The 21,399-nt window shown below is 44.7% G+C and overlaps 1 protein-coding gene across 4 annotated transcripts in view; it reads left to right on the top strand.

Annotated features, from left to right (window-relative positions):
* Window positions 1-21,399, top strand: part of EPHA5 (EPH receptor A5) — a gene marked incomplete at its 5' end in the record, with an annotated part of 195,722 nt that overhangs the window by 98,412 nt on the left and 75,911 nt on the right. For all 4 annotated transcript variants that reach the window (XM_082314987.1, XM_082314986.1, XM_082314989.1 and 1 more), the window contains 2 exons: window positions 9,567-9,722; window positions 15,493-15,828. In XM_082314987.1, coding sequence (XP_082171113.1) covers window positions 9,567-9,722; window positions 15,493-15,828 — 492 coding nt within the window. The remainder of the gene's footprint in view (window positions 1-9,566; window positions 9,723-15,492; window positions 15,829-21,399) is intronic.

The following is a 21,399-nucleotide window of genomic DNA, read 5'->3' as shown; positions in this document are numbered from 1 at the left end:
GGAAAAGAACTGTTTATAGTCTGACAAAGAAAATACCTTCTTGGGATATAACTGTGTATTTTTTTTTTTCTCTGGGCTTTTGGTGTTTTTCTGTCTGATCTGGAGTCACAGCAGTTCTAGCTAGTTCATGGCAAGGATGGTCCAACTCCAGCATCCAAAAGCCATGAGGCTGCCCACCCAAATAGCATTGAGATTGGCTCCAAAATCAGGAGGTTTAAGGTGTCAAGTTGTATTGATTTATCTTGGGTTTGAGCATGTTTGTTCACATGCAGCAAGTTTTCCTCCAGAAACGGGAGAGATCGTACTGAAATAAATTCTCTTGTTGTTGCAGGGCTGCAGGATTGGAGCTCAAAGAAAAGTTCCCAATATTGTCAGGCCGACATGGGAAGAGCCGGCAATACCTCAGGTTGCCCTTTGTTGAGCTTGTTCCTAAAGAGGAGCTGTTCGATGGAGTTACTTGGCAAGGCAGATGAACTGTGAAGTGTTGCAGTGTTCATCTGACCCCAAGGAGTAGTTTAGTCAACTTAACAAATAACGTCAGTATTTTGATGTCTGGTTAATTAAACTGAAATCATGAAGTGTTGTATCTGCATGTGATGGGATAAGTGCTTGGTGTTTCTGCACTTTGTTGTGTGTGCAGAGCTTGCTTAGCTTTCCTCGTTAAATTTCTCAGTGTATTAATACTTGCCACGTCCTTCTTGCATACACCCTTTGATTTGTTGCCTCCTAACCAAAGCCAAAGCATCTCATGGTATGCATATCAGGGCAGAATTTAGCTTGGCAAGACATGCATCTGTAACTCCAACCAGTGTGCTCCAATGCAAAACCCCATGAGCTTCTGCGGAAGGAGGTATGACTGAAGGGAGGTGCTCCCCAAGAGACACGTCCACGTTTCCTTCTGTGTGCATCTAAGCTGCCTGCCCGCTGCAGAATTGGCTAGCATTGCCTGTATCTTAAATATGCAAAAACCCCCTGCTTCCCCAGAGTCACTTTTATGTGCATAAACCCATTTAGCACACTTAGTCCAGGCAACTGGATAAATGCTTCCTATCTTTTTTTGGTCAGAAGGACTGTAAAAGATCCATCTCCATCGCCCTCTGATGGAATTTGAATAGATGTGTCTGGAGTGACATATGTTCAGCCATAAATTACAGAGGAACAATTTTAAAATAAATTGTCTGCAGCCAGTCCTACCAAATTTACCTCCTGAGACAGATGATCATAAAGCTAGAAGCAAACAAGCCCTTAAACATTTGAGGCAGGGTTTGAAAGGATCCTTTTGTGTAGGTGTTAGCATAACTGTAGATTGGTGGGATGCTGCCTATTTTGGACCAAAATAGTCAGCAGAGGAAAGGCTGATTTTATACCACCTAGAAATCTTGTCCACACAAATGAAGTCACGCAAGGTAGAGCCAATCAGGCAGGAAATAAATTTTAAGCATTTTTACTTCTCTCTACTGCCTGCATATGTACAGTCTATTAGTTCAAGCTAAAACCTTGAATTGTTGGTAGAGTAAACACACATGACATAAATCATCAAAATAAATCCTCCCAAACGTCTTATTTCTTAACCACAATGCGTTGCAATTGTCCAAACCACAGCATAATTAGAGAATCTTTTTTCTTTTCTGGCTGGGCTCCAGATCCCTATGGCAGACTGAACCAGAAGACTAAAATGCTTTTATTGTAGTATTGTCCCAGCGAACATGCGGCTTTGAAGAACGCTGTTTTCCAGGAGATTTTACCAACTGGTCTTTGCATTACTGTCTGTAACATGCATACGCAGACGGACATAGGGGGGTTTTGGCTGCATCATTTTCAAGTTTGATCCTGTCCCCCTGTTGCCATTAGGGATGATGCTTGTTATTGCTATTCAGTTAGCACCGCTGTCGAACGCGAGGGAGTTCTGCGGTTTGTCCATCAATCCTCTCCTCGCTTAGCGTGCAAGGCAGCTTGAATGTTTAAGTTAGCAGTTGCGTAACAAAAGATAATCCGGGGTGCGTGTCTTTGTGTGCAGAAACCCCAAAACCAGACTCTTATGCCTCTTGGATTACGCGCAGAGCCAGGCATCTCAAGTTATGTTTATGAGCATGCAGAAACAAATGTGTCTCTGCTGCCTTCTGTATCTTAAATCGTATTTTTCCCTTAGGTGCAACGTTGTAAATCATCACTTCACTTCCTCTGTTTAAGGGAGTAAAATGATTTCAGTTTGTCTTCATTAAAAAAAAAAAACAAACAAAAAACCAGTAATTTAAGCATAATTTAAGCGCATCTTTGTCCCGCACCTTGGAGAACAAAGAAAAGATAAGCAGATAGATTTTTATAGACATAGAGATTTACAGAGACAGATATTTTATAGCTATATTAGGCAGAGAGGCTGTAGCAACAGGATGTGGACTGCCTTTTTTTATTGTAAGCCAGATAGCTAGGGCTCAGCAAGACCAGCCTGGATTTGTCCCTTGTAACCGGAGAGTGAAGAGGACCACAAGTGCCACCTGGGCTGAGAGCTGAAGGAGCCCTTGTACATGCTTGCAAGAGCATGCAGCTGCTGGTCACAAAAATTTTGGATTTGCTAGGAAATGACACTTCATCCCAAGCAGTGCTTTCTCTAGAAATGTACCCGCTTCTCCCAGGGTTTTTTGGACAGGAAAGTTTGCAAAAAATGCTACAAAACAAATGCACGCCCAGCTAGCCCTGCCGTCGATGCAGCTGGTGGGAGCACGCTCGCGCAGTGCTGAGCGCTTTTGAAAAATCTTCTGTTTCCCCTAGGAGCGTTTATTTTCCATAGCTTGCTTCCTTTCTGCGAAATCAAACCCAAATGATAGCACGGGTTTGCATATATGCCAGGATAAATCTCCTTCCCCGCTCCTCCATCACGCTGCTGAGCGTTTAGTCTTGACTCAGGTTTTGCCTCATTGATTGTTTCAAAATCTTCTTTAGAGCAAAGTCAGGATGTACAGAAATATAGCCCATTAAGATCTTAATGTAATCACGAGCATTTTCAAATGCATTGTGTTCTAGATATTTTTATGGCTTGCAAATGTATCTGACTTGGGAATTTGATGAATTTTTCAGAGTGATGCCATGTGATGAAGTTTTATACTATTTAGAAGAAACACATTAATGTCATTAGTGGCAGTTAATTCTTAGTTTTCCAGCAACTACGGTCATGTCATAAATTGCCGTGTGACAATTTAGTGAGTCACATGGTAGAAAAGTGGTGTTTCAAAGGGAGGAACTGAAAGTACTAATTTATTTATAGTCTAGTTTTCAAGGTTGTTTTGGTATTTGGAGCTAGAGCTGATTTCAATGTGGAGCGGAGGTAATTCAGCCTGAGTTACTGTGGAGTTGGACAGAACAGCATCAAAAGACACAATGTTTTCTTAGAACAATAAAAAGCTTAAAAGAGTATTTCCCACTTGAGATGCATGAATCAGCTTACATCCAAAGTAAGGGCTGAGTCTCTTTTTTCAAGGTGCAAAATCTTCAGATGTCTGGATTCAGATTATCCAGCAAGCTCCAGGAACCCATTTAAAAGGACCTTTAGGCAGGTCTTGGGCTGCAGCATTGGGTGCTGGAGTTGACGAAGGATGCTGGCAAGTCCACTGGATTCAGGCAAACTGGGAGCTTTGAATTACAGTGTTTTATTAGTGAGTATTTATTTAATTCCCTTCAAACCCCCAAGGTGTGCTGCAGGAAACAACATAGCACTATTGCAGATAGAGAGACCAACCCTAAAGGAGACATAATCAGGGCACTTTACACATTTTTCTATAGCTTTATGGCTTTGGCAGCAATTTCAGTGTTGGCCTGCAGTTCAAGGAGAGCTGTTAGGGAAGGCAGGATTAGCTCTTGGGAGCCTGCTTGTAAATTCTGCAGGAGGATGCTTGATGGTGGGTTGCTGTAGTTTCTGAAATACTTTTTAGAAGAGCATAGAGATCATCTGTTTATATTAGTTGTGAGACATGAAGACAGGCTGCTGTGGTTTTTGTTTTGTTTTTTCTTGTAAGTAAAAGTGCGTGTCAGGAGTGCAAGCTGAGGCTTGGAGCCGCTCAGCAGTTTAATTGATTCCACATTGTAAAGACCGTACCTCACTAAACCCTTCTTTAGGTTTTGGATGCATCTAGGAGGCAACAGCCCCCTCTTCTCTGTGCAAACGCTTCAAGGCATGGCAGCTCTGGAGACGAGAACAGGGCCTGGTTTATTTGTAGCTTGGTTTTGCTCAAATCCTTTACCTCTCAAGGCATATTCCCTGTGCCGGAGCGATGTGCTAATGAAGGCAGAGTTGATGAGCTACAGAGCTGCTCTCCTTTCTGCTGAACACACACACCCCCCCACACACACCATGTCCTGCTTGTGTTTCAGCTGAGAGCTGGCTTGGTGTGGTTTATGAGTCTGTCCATGGGGCAAAGAGTTTTACACTGCGGTTGCTTCTAAAAGCCGTGGTAATTTGAGCTGTGTGTCCCTGCCCGAAGAAGTTTGCAGTCTGAAAACGCAAATGGGACTAAAGGATGGGAAAAAGAAGGAAAGGGAGTTTGCAGTTTGGGGAGGAAACCTCAGTTTCAGCTGGATAACCTGTGCTCCGTCTAGATTAGGCATCCTTATCCTCATTAATTTTTGTTAGATTTTGTCCGTTAGCTTTATTTATGGATTAGCCACAGTGCCTTATGAGTTATACTTGTGGTTTCTGATTACTGTGGAGACTAATTTGGTGCTCTGCAAGGGAGACAGTGTAATTTCTGTTTGAGCTTTATTTTCTGGGATATATGAAAGGTCACTTTGCTGATCCTAAGCACTTATGTACTGTGAGCTTATCTTCCCAGCATCATGAGAGTGTGAAGGGAGTAATAGTTTGGACCTTTTTCATATCTCCTGGGGTTTCAAGGCGTATAGGGTTGTGTTTCCTAGCTTTTCTCTCTCCAGGGACAAAACTGAAATTCCCACTAATATTAATGGGGTGGTTTTACCAACATGGCAACGTATGTGCCTGTGCATATGGAGAACCTCGGAGGTGGTCATTGCTTCCAGCACTTGTTGCCTGGGGTCAGTGTGCATCGAAGGTGTGGGCCAGCCGGAGAGGAGAGGAGCCTGGCCTGTTGGATGCAGCCTTCAGCTGAAGCTCAGGGATGGTTACAGGGATGCAGTTGTGAATCATTTGATGTTAAGGCTTGCAGAAAATAATCTGTCAAGTAGTCCCAGCTGTTTGATGTTATTGGCTTGCTCTGCCTGCTTTTTTTTCCCCCTTCACTGGTACTCACTGTCTCTAGTACTGATATAGCACATAAAGTTCAGCACATTGTTTGAAGAGGCCAGTTTTCATTGTGAGAGGACCAGTGATTCCTCCTCCATCCACCCACGTTCGAAGAGCTAGTTTCTATCAGCGTGGCTCTTGTGGGCTCCCATCTGCAAGGTATGAAGCCAGTTTCTCATCCGATTGCTGCTGGTTGAGGGGATCAGCTCACACCATTGCTGTCCTAAGAGGCTCTTGCTGCCATCATTCATTGCAGCCATCTCTCTCTGGCCCATCCTGAAGTGCACAAGCGAAAGGCTGCACAGACGTTAACGCTCTGTGCCTGCAACATTTTGTGGTTGCTACTAAAAATAAAAAGAGTGAAATTAATTTGCTATTAATGGATGTGCTACTGACAGAAACACATCCCACTTGTACCTAACACCAGCAGGTTGTTTATGGCATATTTGCTGTATCTAAAAAAACTCTCTCTTTTTTTTTTTTTCTAGCAACAAATTTCATTTAAAGGCAATTTTCACACATCTGTGGCTGTTAATCAGTTAAGGAGTTATCAGTTTTAATATTAGGAAGAAAGAAGATCTCATCAACAGCTTAAAACTTTATTTCATTTCTTTTCAGCTGGCTTGCAGAAGATTATGGGGAGTCTTAGGCTCATCTTATTTCTCCTCTTTTTCCCACCCCCTTGAAAAGAGAGATAGTACCATTATGTGTTTGACAGTACTGTGCTAGTTTTACATATCCTTTCAAGAGCTGTTGAATTAGAAATACTGAGATAAAAATATAAGAAGACTAAAATAAGATTTAATTAGAAATTAAACCCCAGACACCCATGCAATTTTAAGTAAAGTCATGTATACTTCATGAAGAGATTGACTGTCAGAAGAGGAAGGGTAAGATAAAGACCAAAACTAAAGGTACGTGCAAGGTAAGGTGCAGGCTGTTTATGGCCCTGTTCTGCTCTGAATCCAATTTCCAAAATATCTGAGACATTGCCACCAGTGGCAGAAAAATGACACAGTACCAGCCCCTGCTTTTGGCTGTTGAGCTCAGCCAAGACTGCCCATCTGGCTATCGTGATACCTGTCTGCAATATGGAGGCATAAGATGTTCCTGCGTCAGCTTTCATCTAACAGCATCTATTTCATCACAGCATCCCTGTTAGAGGATTGCTGCTTGAACCATCTCACTGGCTGTCCTCTCCTTTCTCTTGTGTACAAAGCAAACATAGGAAAGGGTAGAGAGAAAAGCGTTATAATAGGTACTACTTATGCCTGAAACACCCATGCAACTACAGCTGCTTCTGATCCTGAGCATGGTAGCGCAAGTGTGGTTTCCATCAGGAGAGGTCCCCAAGCTGCTAGATAGACACGAGAGGCTGGAAGGCTGCGCTGGGGGAACCCTGCAAGTCCCCCTCTGTCCTCCCCAAAGCATCTGCTGCAGGGGTGTGGGCTCGGCACACCACCACTTGCTGTGGTAATTCTTGCATTTATTTTTATTTTCTTTCCTCCCTTTTTTTGCATATCGCCCCTCCTGTCCCTGAATTCTTCCTTTCTAACTGAGACAAGAGTATTTCACTTAGATATGACAGCACGCTGCTCTGCTGGCTCTTTGTTATGAGGACTCATGTTGAAATCTTCAGTGTAATTTAATGCTCTTGAATGTTCCTCCTTATACCTTTTGAATAGAGAAGGGACTTGCCTGACCCATGGGAGCCTGCAGATTACACAAAAATTGGTCCAGTTCAGTTTCATTTCACGTCCCTTATTAAAACATGGGTTATTGGCATTGTACATCCGTTGGCTCCGTACTTATTCATGAAAACCAAACATTCCCTTTGAGCTGAGCTACGTATCATACCGTCATTAACAAGCTGCACCTCGTTGAAAATCTGTCAAGGAAAACTGACTTATTTTGCATTTGCTGCTTTGCACAAAATAGAAGCATGGTAAACTCTTGTGCCGTAATGATTTTCTGTCTGTCTTGATGGGACATAATGAGATAAATTCAAGTCCTTTTTTGAAGGCTAATTACATCGAGTACACACTAGACGTGGGCTGCCCTTGTTATATGTTGTGCATTTTTGTGCTTTCATTTCCCCATCTCTATTGTCTGCATATGCAAGTGAGTTTGATTTGGCTTTGAAATACAAATTGTAGGCTAGAGTGGAGCCGTTTGGTGGTCTCCTCTCCCAGAAGACTCTCCAGAGCTTGTATAACAAGTCCTTGCTGTAGGTATGGCAGCATTTGAAGGTGGCTGTGAAGTAAATAAAAGAACTTAACTCTGTGCCAGAAACTGAGGAATGTGCCATAAAGCACGAGGGCAGCTTGTGGCAAGTCTGCTAAAAGCCATCAAGAATAAACTCAGCCCTAGGTCTGTTCACCGGTCCTCTTGTATGGACACAAAGCAGATGAAGAGCATCCTGCAGAGCTCATAGCCTAGGTGTGGAGCACTAGCTGGATGATGAGCAATTCTGGAAACTGGGTTTTTAAAACCTGTAAATCCCTCCAGTCCTACTAGTTGTTCTCTACCTGTCTTGTGGGAAGAAAGGGAGCTGGGGGAAGGTGTGGGAGAATGCCCGGTTTGGGGAGGTCAGCAGGGATGCTGGAGATAAGCATCATCCCCTAGAGTAGGATGGAGAGGCTGCAGATGCAGCCTAGAGCATCATCCCCTCGAGGAGGATGGAGACCTGGCAGCCTGTGGTGAGCTTGGGAACTGCTTCGGGGTTGTGTGACGCTTGCTGTGAGAGCCTTGTGGTCCAGGCGAGACTGGAGGTGGAGCCTGGGGGAAGTCTATTGGGTGCTCTTGGATCACACCCCTTTTAATGCATGAGCGATCTTCATCCGCAAAGACTTACTGGCAGGCTCTAGGAGTTAGGAGTTGATGTGCAAGTGTCTCACCTTTGGTGAAGAAGCTAGTGACGTAAAAGGGAAGATGTCGAGAGAGTTTGTCTGGTACTGCAGGAAGCAGAGCCAACTTTAGAGAAACTTGTCCTAGTTGGTCCATCAGAGGAAAAGGCATCACCTGTACTTTATCTATGGTGAAGATGAATTCTGTCATCACTGGCTTAATTTTAGCACATGACCTTTGTGCTGTGATTGTCTGGGACATTCCTGGTGGGATAATATTAATGCTTTTGCTGTGAGCTCCTTTTCTTTCCAAGCTAATTACAACTGAGCAAGTTTGAATGCAGATGGAAAGGCTCTGGGATTTCCAGGTAACTTCTGTAAGTCTGATAGCAAACCTGTGCATCGTTGATATCATACTGGGCAGAATTATTTTAGAGCATCTCTGGAGGAAAAAAAGTAACAGCTCTTTGGAGCTGCTTTAACATGTCTCTGTGTCTCTGCTTTTTGAGATAAACAGAAAATCAAGTTTTTCTCCTTTTGTTAACAGTGGGCTTGTAATTCTACATATAACAGTATGAATACAGGGCCAGCTGTTTTTTTCCTAAAGCCGGGGTGGATGTGTACAAACCTGTGGCTGTCACTGCTCCTGGCTGATTGTGCGCACGCAGGTGAAGTGCAGGGTGCTTTGCTTAGGTGAAAGAGCACTTGTTTCAGGAGGCTGGAAACAAGCTATTACTGTGTTCACTTCAAATTATTAAAAAAAAAAAAAGAAATAAATAATCCCAAGCTACTCTTAGCCATATATTATATTTGTGAGAACAAAAATAGCCCTTGTATCAAGTCTTTGTGCCTCATCATGCATATGTATTGGAGCTGGAAGGAATATCTTGTATGGCGAGCATGCCTGGTTCAGGCTATACCCAGAGCAGTCTGTCTTACATGGAGCACTTTAAAGTTCATCACAGGCTTGCAGGGGAAAAGACCCTAGGGAAGTAGCCTTATCACAGTGTCTTAAAGCTGTCGATCTTGAGATCCCCTCCGCCACTGTGTTGCTATTTGTTTGCCAAGACATTGATTTCTGGGTGTAGAACATCTTAAATGAAAACCATGAGATGTATTTTACCTGTTTTTCTAAGACTGAATGAAAAAAAAACCAAACCCAAACACAATATTGTTTTCTAAAGCAGAACCCGAAAGATGTTACCTCTAACGCATTCAACAAGGAAAATAAATACCCAGTGAAGGCAGATGCTAGGGGAAAAAAAAATAACAGTTTCTCATTCTCTTTTTATGCAGATATTTACGTATGCACTGTCTGTTAGTGGCATCGACTGTTTTAAAATACGCAAACCAAATAGCTCATGAGTGTTTGTTTTCTAGCTGAAAATATGTTTTTTTTTTTTAAAAGGAAATGTGAAGAGTCTAATTTTATGATGGGAGAGCTTAGCCTGTGGTTCTTCTTTTCACAGTATGCAGACCTGGGTTCTTCAAAGCTTCACCCCACAGTCCATCCTGCAGCAAATGTCCCCCTCACAGCTACACGCTTGATGAAGCATCCACATCTTGCCTGTGTGAAGAACACTATTTTAGGAAGGAATCAGACCCACCTACAATGGCCTGTACAAGTAAGCATGTGCTTATAGGGTTGTTTTTAATCCTTTTGAGCTGTTCCTGTACTGTGATTAGACATTATGATCCTAATTAATGTGCTTTTACAGGCTCTGGGCTGGAGTCTGAACTAGTCTTGACACACTTGTAATGTCACTGGCTTTGTCCACCGTACCTCCGGTTACACGAGAACAGACTTTTCGAAGCCTGTTTCTTCAAAAGCTGGCGTTAAACCCAGGAAGCGTTTTTGTAATGAACGGATGCTCCATCTCTCGTGGTCCGCTCATGGGCGGACTCAGCCAGCAGCATGGCGTTCAGACATCTGGATCAGTGCGTGCATGGGTACCGGTGTGGGGCTCGCACGCGGAGGAAATGATGGGTAGCGCTTGTCAGCGATAGGCACGGATAGAGTCTACATGGTCCTGCTTGGTATCATTTCTTAGCTCATTTTTGGTAAACAAGCAGGGAGAGAACCCTACCTTTCCAAGCTGCCTGGAGATGGTTGTTCGTCAGGGTAGCATCAAAACTCTGCGATGGAAACTGTTTCTCCAAACCTGCAGCAAAAATGTAGAGCTTATCCCCTTGGTGTCTGGGGAGGGTAGTATAACAAGCAAATTGGGGTACTGGGAGTCCAAGGTGGAGTCGGTGGAATCAGAATCACTAATATTGCCCTTTTCCTGCCATCCGTGAGCTATCCTGTCAGCTGTACCTTGAAAGTTTCTTGTTCAGTTTATGTTTCAGAGACGTAGGGCCACAATTTGCATGCCCCCAGCTAGTCCCACCGAGTGTAGCACAGACCACAGGTTTTTGCTGAGCTGGGTCTGTCATGCTCCGAATGTGATTTTTGTGGTGCAAAAGTGGTTAAAAAGGACTGGAGAGGAGCTGAACTACTGGGGCAGGAGCAGGTAGAGCTTCCAAGGAACTTAAGAGATGGAGGAAAAAGTAGGTTATGAGTCCATGCACGCTCAGAGCCACTGGGCAACGGTGCAGAGGTGGCTTCCATACTGTTTCCTTGCATCATGCAAGCATGGTAGTGGCTTTTTGTGCCTTCATCCCAGTGAATACAGGTGTCCTTCCTAGCTTCCCAAGTTTGTACTTCAAAAAGAGAAAGAAGTCTGTTCCTGTTGGAGAGACACTCTTGCAAAGGAAATTGCCCTTGGCAGATCTCTGCTTGCTTGCAGGAGGCACTCGGAGCAGAATTGGGGCCCTTGAACTCTGTGTTTGCCTCTCACTAGCTGAGGGAGCATGAAGCACGTAGCTGTTGGAAGGTGTGCTGCAGGGAAGGAGAAGACAGCCTTAGGCAGTGTGGCAATAGCTGGTGCTGTAGGATCAAAGTGGTCTGGAGGGGTGAGTCATGCAAGCACTTCTCAGTTTATTAAATAGATACGCCGTTGTCTTTTGGAGCAGTAGCTAGGGTGGGTTACAGCATGAAAAACTTTGATACCAGCGCTTCTTGATGTCCATTTTGCCCCTTGGCCTGACTTAAAAAACATAGCTAAATGAGAGACGATGAGGTCCAGCGTGGTATTGGGAAATGGGAAGGGAGAGGAGTACTCTGAGCTCTGGAAACACACATAAAATTGGCCTTTCTGTGCAGGCAGAACCAAAGCCAGGGACTGATACAGAGTTATGTGAGACTGCCAGTGTCCACAGTGCCTCCTGCCCATCATCGGTGGCGTTGCTCTCTGTCCCTTCTCAGGATGGAGAGGTACGCATCCAGTCTGTCCTGCTGGTGAATTAGCACAGGGAAGGAGCTGCCATCCCCGAGGAAGAGGTTTATGCATGCCTGTGACCTGAGCATAGGGCAGGATTTTCAGAGAGGCACAAGCAAGCTTGGTGACCAGCTCATGTTAAAATGAAATTAAATTTGAGTACCTGTCTCCCCCAGGTTTCTGGTGCAATTTGAATCATGTAGGTAAAGGCTGTAATTTCTGATTCTGCGAATACCATGGGATGTTCTTTTTATGTTTGTTTGGGTTTTTTATGCTTATTTGTTTTTTTGTTTTTTGTTTTTTTTTTTTTTCCCTAAAGTTTGTTTGGGGGTTTTAATGTTTGGGTGGTTTTGTTTTGGGTGCTTTTTGTTTTGAAAGTTTACTATAAGCTAGTTTAAAGTGCAGGCATGGTGCCTTTCTGGGGCAGATGAGAGGTTAATGCCGACCAAGGCACTGCTCAGCTTCTGTCGCCCACTGCAAACCCCGGTGCAGCAGTTGAGGACGTTGCAGCATCTCTGCTGGCATTCATGCTTACTACCCCAAAAGCAGAGTGGATCAGCTGAGCCTTCTCCTTGTGCTTCAGCCACCCTCGCTTGCCCTACGCATCCTTCCTTGGGATTTTGTCCTAATCCAGCTATATTTGTGCTGAAGGTGATGAGGAGGGGCCACGTGCTACCCCAGGTCAGCTGCAGGGGTAGTAATTTTTGGCAGGGACAGTAAAGAGCAGGTAGCACCACTAATGTTTTAAACCAGTCCAATAAGATCTGGAAGGGAACATCTCATTGTGAACTGAAACAAAAGCGAGACAGGCTTGAGTCATGACTGGTAGGAAAATATTGCAAGTTTTTTGTATGTTTTTATTATTTATTACCGCAGAAGTTAATAATATTCATATGATTCCCTCAACTTGAAATCTAGTTAATTTTAGAGAATACATCAATGTCTGTTTTCAGCTCTACACCTGCAAAGTCCCCTTGCCAGTTGCTATAGCTATAAAATCACATTTTCCTAATTTAAAGTGAATGCTTTTCAGTCCCAAGCTGCATGAGCCTCCCCACCACCATCAGCATCACTAAAGAAAACTAACTGCTACACCACTGTCAACTGCTCAGATAAGTACGTGGGGGTAGAAATACAGTTTTATTTAATTTTTCCAGTTCCTTAGGCATGTTTTATAAGTAATGATTGGTAATTTTGAAATTAATAGTTCTGTGATGCAGTCTGAAATAATTATTGCCCTCAGACAAAAAAAAATGTTCGGTCCTTGTGGGCATTTGAGAATTCTCTTAATATTATTATGTATGTTCTAGGAAGTAATTGTGCTTTATTTCTTCTTAACTAAGTAATCCTAGCTTCAGTTCCTTGCATAACATCTCTTTAAAATGAAAACATAAAGTTACAGCCTTCTTTTTCCCCCCTCCGATCTCTGGCGGGTAACCCTATTGCTGTTCAGAGCATATTGGGGAAATATTTTTAATAGTATGACACATGGGACAAACTGAAGATTTTATAGTATTTAGTGCAGTATTCTACTTGCAAAAAGTTTACAATTAGCTTTGAGTGTATACATATATATATTTGTATCTCGAGGGTAATTTCTCTCTCAGGTTATATTTTTAAAATATGTGCATCAGCAAACACCAGGTTTGCTGTCCATCAAGAAAAATACCAATAGCTTTGTCTTCAGAAAGTATTTGCCTCTGGTCAGTAAATTGCGGTACAGAAGGGCTGAATCTTACCTTAGAGTATAAAGTAACAAATTAAAAAAACAAAAACAAAACAAAATACCCCAGTAAGCTAATATCTTTGTCTTTGACAACAGGAGGTTCGAAATTAAAACAGACCTTCTTAGCAGACCTAGGGCCCCCCTCTTCTGAAGGCAAAACACCGTTTTGTTCTCCCAGCTGTGATTTACCAAAGTTTTACCCAAGTGCAGTTTCAGGATTCTTCAAGTAGATCTTGTTAGATATCTGTAGACTACTAAAGACCTTTCTCTGAGCCCCTGTGAGAATGCTAATTTTATAGGTTATGAAGTCCCCCTAGCTTCAAAGCACTTCCACTGAAGCTGACGTTTTTAAGCATTCAAGAAGAGCAGCTGACTCTTCTGTACAAAGCAAGTAAAAACCTCTGGTGACTTTACAAAAGTAATAATTTATCTCCTGTTAAAGACACATTGTCCAGTAAATGTTTCTTGTGTCCGAGTTCTTTATTTTTTCCTAGCGTACTAGTAGCAGTAAAAGGGCATTCATCCAGTGGAAGAAAAAATAGGGCAATTTAACCAGTAAAAAACATACAAAAAAACCGCTGAGTGCAATATACATATAACTCCACACAGCTCCAGCGATGAATTTCATAGTTTCCATTATATCAGTAAGAGTATGACAGTGCAGAAAATAGTCCTGACTTGGGCTGTACCTTGGTGTCATTAGCTAAATAGTGCTGGGTCCCCGTGGCGCAAATTGCGAGCGGCTTGCTCCCCGTTCATGATCTGAAGTGATCACGGAACAAAACAAAGCTGATCTGCTGTTTCTTAAACTAACATAGCTTTTGTCTTCAACTTCTTTTCCCCTGAAGAAAAAAAATATATCAAGATTATTTATTTCCTCTGGCAGCGAGTTTCTCATTTAATCAGAACAGCTTGAGTTGAAATCATGACTGTTTTATCAGTGTTACCAATTTTATAGACTTAAAAAGGGGAATAGGAAAGGGAAATAGAAAATGCTTCTGGTTTATAAGGTAATTATATTTTTGCAACACTGCCTGTTTTAAATAACGAATCAAGTTTAATTATCACAACAAAACGAGAAGATGACAGCCTAAGACAGGCTGTTAAATTCGTATGGATTTCTAGCTGGTGAAGCTACTTGTCGGGCTCTTTTCAAGGAACTGCTCATGGATTTTGACAGCTTCATTCAAACCAAAGGGGAGTGTGTTGCCTTCCCTCCTCTACCTCCCTTGGAAAAATCCCAGTCTTTGCTGTATAGCTTCTGGTGGTGCCGTGACTAAAATCCATCCCGGCTTGCTTTGATAAATTTCCCCTTTCTTCCTCGTTCATTAACATTCCCTGAGTATATAACATGTGGATCTCTTGCATGAGATTGCTGCTTGTCCTTTTACATTGTCTTCAGGGTGTATGTGCAGCTTGCCCTTCATCTCCAACACAAGCCTGTTAAAAAGCTTGCAGCACCTTCTGCAAGTAAGTAGTCTTGAAGGTGTCTCCAGGTGGGTTTTGCTTGCCCAGCTGTGGCCTTTCCCAGCAGGACAAAGGAAAATGTCTCGCCTTTTGCAGGAGCTCTGGTACCTCTGCAGCTGCTCTTCCTCCTTGGATAGCCTTACCAGCGCTGCATTGGCATCCTGAGCAGGGAGTCTTGGCAAGATAAGCAAGCGTGGTGTGGCTAACCAACCGTGCTGGAGCTTGGCAGGGACCAAGAAGGGGGCCTTTGAGTAGCCAGATACGGCCGTGTTTCCAGTGGCCTGTGTAGATCACCATCTGCTTTGGGCTACATTGAGCGTCTCACTTAGGTGTGATTTGGATGCCCAAGCTTAGGTTTCACTGTTGCCAAATAGCTGATGGGGAAAGGCGGGTGCATGCAGAGGAAAGATTCAGTGTCTGAGCTGAGTACCTAAGTAGCGTGAATACCCCAGTGCGTGCCTTTTTTTAGGACCTAGGGCTAGTAATATAGGGGCAGTGGGGTGAGGAGGGGAAATTTTGCCCTGGTGAAGCCAACAGTGACTTGGGCAGAGCAAAGATTTGCAGCTCCCTTTGCAGGAAGAACGAGGAGACCACCAGAGACAGTGCCCCGGGATGGAGTGCTCCTCCTGTTGGGTTTAAGCCAGCCCCATATCTTGTCCTCCCGTGCAGGCGGCTGCATCCCAACACAGACCCCTTGAGTTCAGGTGGGAATGCTCAAAACAAATCCCTGTTTTCCCAGTTCTTCTGGTGCTGCTGCAAATGGTCCCTGTGTACTTTTTGGCACATGAGCAACGGGGCATCTCTTTTCAGCCTAGAGACTAGTAGAGCAGGATGACTGATAATACTGTTTTTACCATGTGTTTTTCTCACTTTACAAACCAGGACCCCCCTCTGCTCCTCGGAGTGCCATCTCAAATGTTAACGAGACTAGTGTCTTTCTGGAATGGATTCCCCCTGCTGATACTGGTGGAAGGAAAGATGTGTCTTATTATATTGCATGCAAGAAGTGCAACTCACACTCAGGTCTGTGTGAGGCGTGTGGCGGTCATGTCAGGTACCTCCCCCAGCAAACCGGCCTGAAAAACACCTCTGTCATGATGGTGGATCTGCTTGCTCATACAAACTATACCTTTGAAATTGAGGCAGTGAATGGAGTGTCCGACCAGAACCCCGGAGCCCGGCAGTTTGTGTCTGTAAATGTAACCACAAACCAGGCAGGTAAGTGGATCTTCAACCTGGGGAAATGTCTGGGGTGGGAGCCCGAGCCAGTCAGACCTGGTGCAGACCTCCCTTTGAAATGGGTGGAAGTCCCCAGCATGGAGGGCTGGACTGTGGCATCTTCAAATACGTGTGTCGGGGTGGTTGTGTCTCATAGGTTATAATTACTGCAGTCTTCAACATGTTTCCTTCCAGCAGGACACACTTTTAGAATTTGTGGCTTTTTCTTTGTACACTCAGCTACTGGGAGTTCCCTCCGCTTCTTTGCATTCTGGTGTATCCACCCACTAAACCAGAAAGAAAAGAGTTGCCTCTCCTCTTGGGAAAGGGAAATTTCTAAGAGTTGATTTCAATTCCAAATGCCAATGGTTAAATCATCCTAACTTTGCAAACAGTTAACCTAAGAAAATTGTTTTGAGTGACTTTAGGAAATTTAATCCCTCTTCTGCACTGTGATGCTAAAATGACTGGACTCAGGCTGGTGAGATATGGTACGTTGTCACTGCTTCTCCAACAAGGTGGGGCTGAGCTGCCATTGCATACTGTGTCCTTCTTGATTTTGAACTGTATGGGCAGAGATCACGTAGACTGGTTTGTTCCTTTGTCCAGGGCTCGGATCTGTCTGCCCTTCCTTTGCCCACAAGTTGAAAAGAGCTGTTGCCTTGGACGCAGGCAGGGAGTTGCTGTTGCCCCCTGTCATTTGGAGGTGTGATGGGAGGCAAAAACACGATTACATCCCCTTCCATGCACATCAACTCACCAGGCACACCAAACAGCTTCTGTAAGCCCTGGAGACCTTTCTATCCTTCTTCTCTTGTCCCTCATGCTCTGTGGATTTGCGTACCTGACTTGCTTCCTGCCTTTCAATTCAGGGCTCCCCAGCGGCACTTGTCCACCGTGGAGCCCTTCCAGGAATGTGAACCAGTGGCATTTGGGACCATGAGGACTGTGCTGCCAGATCACCGGAGCCACCCCTTGCCTTCTCCTTACAAGGCTTAGCCAGGAAACCCGGTGCGCTATGCAGCGTAACAGCTAGATGGAGGCTGGCAGATCCTCACTGCGGAGCACAAAAATGCTAGCTGGAGCAGGGCTGCGTTTCATTCCGGCTGCCCAGGTGTACATGTGCGCGCTTGGCAGCCAGCAGCAACAGAGTGCGATTGCATTGCACTTCCTCAGATACCTGTTCTGGTAATTAAACTGGATTGTTGAAGTGTTGCACAAATTGTTCGGATATATCTCAAGGAGAGGAAATAAAGGCATGCGAGGGTTGCTGCTGATGGATGTGGCAGGAAATCTGGAGGAACATCAGTGGATGGCAGTATGACACGTGTTGAAGGCACCTGTTTAATGCAGATCAGTGGGTGTCACGGTCCTAATGCTGTTTACTGTTTTCCCGTTGTGAAGGCTGCTGCCAGCAACTCTGTTGTTGGAAAAAGTATATTTTCCTGTTACTGGGTTTGCATTAGTATTTCATTGCTGGTATTGGATTTTCCCTGATGTGCGCAGTTAAATCCACATAAACCTCAGTAAATGTAGATGCATGAGAGGAGATACATTGCTGATCAGTGCAGACTGAGGAAATGGTCCTGGTTTGTGAGTTATGTCCCAGACTCCCCATAGTTGCAGCAGGATTTATCCGCGTAGCTGCCTTCCTGTGCATCAGGCCAAGAATAACCTCCCTGCAGAGTTATCGCCTCCAGCCTCGTGTTGAAAGGTCCGTTATAGGAAATGGTAGACCTGTGATGAACGTGGCTCATGCTAAGGACAAGTGGGTAAGTGCAGCTTCTGGTTCAGTCTCACTCTTTACCCTGGTGGAGCTGCAATCAAGGGAGATACTAATGGATCAAGCCATGAGGGTTTAATTCACTGTGTGGTGTTGGAATTGCGTCTGTATGCTCTCATGTTCGATTCAACAGGAAGCTGAATCAAACCTCTGTCCAAAGCAAGGAGTGGTGACTGTATTTTGTTGTCTCTCTGGCTGGTCCTACCACTCGTTCAGGAGGAGAACCAGGCCTGTGTGCTGGAGCTGTAGCATCAAACATGCTTCCCAGCAACGTGCTCTTTTGGCACTCCCAGGGTTGATCACCGGTCTGTCCATGCCAGAAATAAAGCAGCCATAGAGGGGGGCTTTGCAAATCAGACTAGCTGCCAAGCATGGAAAGTGGATACCTGTTTTCTTACGGTACCTCTGAAAAATGTCCCTTGAGGCATGTAATGGAGGTGTGCAGGTGGAGTGGTCCATGCCCGGCCATGCCCAAAGATGCTGAATATCTCTGAAAAATCCTCTCTCAAATAAGAGCAAGCAGGGCACATGGGGCTTCAGGGAGTCTCAGCCCACTCATCTTCCCACTGAAATTACCACCAAGAGATGCAGCTCTGGGGCCTCATCCTTTCCCTTGCACAGGTTTTCTGATGGTTTGATTATATTTTCATGAAGGCTGGTGTAATGAAATGGAGTCACTAAAGGTAGTGACACAAGGCCAACTGCAGCAGTAGGAGAAATCCTGCTACAAGAACTGCTGGCTGCAGAAAATGAAAAAATCGCATGCTGTGGGATAGGTCTGGCTGCTGGAGTCCCGCTGGCAGGTATTCACCACAGAGAAATGCCAGGGTCTGTTTTGTTGGTTTGGCTTTCGTCCGTCCAGAAAAAGAGCATGCTAATTTCAGGACTGCAGAGAATGTGCAGGCAGCGGGGTGCTGGGCGCACCACCTCTTCTGTGCATGGGAGCTTTTGGCAGCAGAAACTACCTCTGGTTTGGGCTCTTGAAGGAATTGCTTCCTGAAAAAAATGTGTTTTTCTCCAAAATAATTTGTCCCTCTTCCTCTCTTCCCAATTTAAAATAATGAGAAAAAGAATTGGCGCTGGCAATCAGGCGGGTATTTTCAGACTGATATAATTTTCGTCTGAACCTTTGAAATCAGATTTGGAAATACGGCGAGGAAACGGTAATATTTTGTGCACAAGAGGAGGCAGATCAGCTAATCTCAGCTGGTGACCCCAGCAAGCTTCTGCTCCCCCAGTCCCTGGGGACCTGACGGTACTTGGGATGGGACCAGTCTACGTGGGATGCAGTGGCCTTAGGCTCCAGATACGGGACTAGTTCCCCTGTCCCCCTCTTGCAATCCCCAAACCTTTGTTATTTCTGTGGGATTTTGCAGATGTTTTCTGCTGGAAAACTTATGTCTAGAAAGGGCGAGTAAGGCCACAAGCCAGAGGAGGTAAAAAATGCGCTGGCCTCCATCGTGACTACCCTAGAGCTGCAGCAGGCAAACAGAGGACCTTACTCCCTTTGTAGGCACATGGGTTGTCCAAAGCATGGTTCTTCCCTATGGAATTGCTGCAAAATACATGCCCAAGGGATTTCCCAGCACAGATGGCAGGGAGCCATCTGTAATGCACTCTCACAGTGCATTAAAAAGTGTGCCTCATGCACACGGGCTGGAGCCCAGTGAATAATTCATAAGTGGCAATGATAGGATTGAGTTAGCCATCCTTGTCTTGTTCATGGTTTTGCTCAAGTTTTCCTATTTTTGAAACTGCTACCTAATGCCCCTTTTTAGACAGTTCCCAGGGAGCAGTCTGCGTGTGCCGCTAATATTGAAGTTTGCTTTTCAAGTGACAACCGCGTGACGTTTTTTTTCTCAGCGATTTCACCAAGCTGGATGATTAAGTAATGCTATCACTCTAGACAGAAATGTGCATGTCCCTTGAGGTCTTTCATCTTATCTGCCCTGTATACAGAAAGCACCTACCATGACGTCTTGGTCAGAGACGTGTGTCTCGTAATGGGTCCGTAGGGAGAAAGCAGTTGTGATTCATGGTTGCCTGCATGCTCGTTGTATCATCGTAGGAGCACACCGGGAAGATGCAATGTTTAAAACCTTTCTAGGCTTAGAACCTGCTAGGAGCATTCACTTTAAGCCAGCCTAAATAGCCAAGCAATTTTCTTTGCTTTTCATTTCCAGCATCTCCCACGCTGGGCATGGCTTCAGGCACAGAGCTGGCCTGGAGGTGGGGGTGTGAGAGTGGGGCGGTTCTCCTGCTGGCATCCCAAATGCCATGGGCTCCTTTACACTTAAAGACCTTCTCTGTGTGTGTTTTCAGATAAGCCCCCTGCCTGTTTTCTCTTTGAAAAGTCAGAAGCCAGCGTTCAATCCCCTTCTGTGACCTGTATATTTTCAAGTCTTTTGGGGGAGAAGGGGAAGAAAGATCCGGACATGCTTGCTAACAGAGGAGGAGTTAACATGTCTAATGCCTCAAGGAGTCTGCACGCCTGAGGCCAAACCAGAGATACAAGTTGCATCCTGTGGTGCAGCAACGCTGTTTAAACAAAGGTGTTGGAGGACAGGACCTGGCAACCCATACTGCTGCCTGGGAGGCATGGCTAGGTTCTTGCTTGACCAAAAAATCCACTAGGTGCTTGGAGCAGCTGGAAAGGTATTGGAGCAGGGAGTGTGCTGAGAGCCGTGATCCTCGCTCTGATTGTGCAGGCTGGGATGCTGCGGTGGGGAGGAGCAAGGGAGAAGGTGTTTTCCTTAGTGCTTGGGATGTACCAGTCTTTGAAAAGAAGCCAAGGGTGATTCAGAAAGGGAAACCTGCAGCGTAGAGCTTGTTGCAATCTTATGTCAGCAGCTGTGTGCTCTTGAAACTGATAGACTGCAGCCCTGTACAGTCTGGAAAGAAAACATCAGAAAATGAAGCGAGAAGATGGCTGTGCTGGGAAGCATGTTTTCAGAGATTGCCTTTGGGAATGGACTGGTTCAAGTCCTATAAGGTTCAGGGTCTGATTCTTGCAACTTTCAACTCTCACAGGCTTGTTTGATTTGGTTTGGGGAGGGGGGCAACTTGCTTATTTTCTTCAGGAATAACAAAAAATTTCCAAGAGGATGCTCCAGTAGATGCAGCCTGGGGCATGCATCTCGCATGAGAAGCAAGACTGGTTTTACAGCTCTACTTTTCAACCAGAACTGCTGACCCAGGGCCTGCGAAAGCTTAAGCAGATGCTTATTTTTGGAAAACTCCCTTTCCACAGCCAGAGTGGTGAGCAGGGCTTGCCTGTAAATGTCCACTGTAACAGTACTTGATCCACTGAGTTGCATCATCTTCCCAGCAACGGTCAGTAGCGGATACCATAGAAGGGGTATGAGCATGAGGCAGACACGTACCGATGCTTCCTTAGAGTGCTCTCCAACCTCCGGGGACAACCTCTTTGTGCTTTATAGCCCTTAATGGATTTTTCTCCCATGAATTTGTCTAATCATTTTATGAACTCCGAGAAAATTTCAGCAGCTGCAGGCAATCCTATATGAATTCAGTATGTCTGATAGTTTAAGCTGTGCTTTAGATTCACGTTGGTCTGAGAGGAGCTATTAGTGGCATAAATAGAGGGTTTAAGGCTTGCAATTGCCCATCTATTTGGAAAGCACTGTCATTTAGAGATGCTGCACTAGCTTCCAGTGCATTAATACAGGTATTGCAGCATTTAACGTAGAACAATGTACTTTTAAAAGTGAAGTGTAATCTTCCATACCAGGATGGGCCAATACAGGGATATTTTAATAAGTAGAGGT

Source organism: Platalea leucorodia (assembly GCF_965183815.1).
Source record: "Platalea leucorodia genome assembly, chromosome: 6".
NCBI classification, from domain to species: domain Eukaryota; kingdom Metazoa; phylum Chordata; class Aves; order Pelecaniformes; family Threskiornithidae; genus Platalea; species Platalea leucorodia.
Note: the sequence above shows the minus strand (reverse complement) of the source record. Positions and strands in the feature narration are given on the sequence as shown.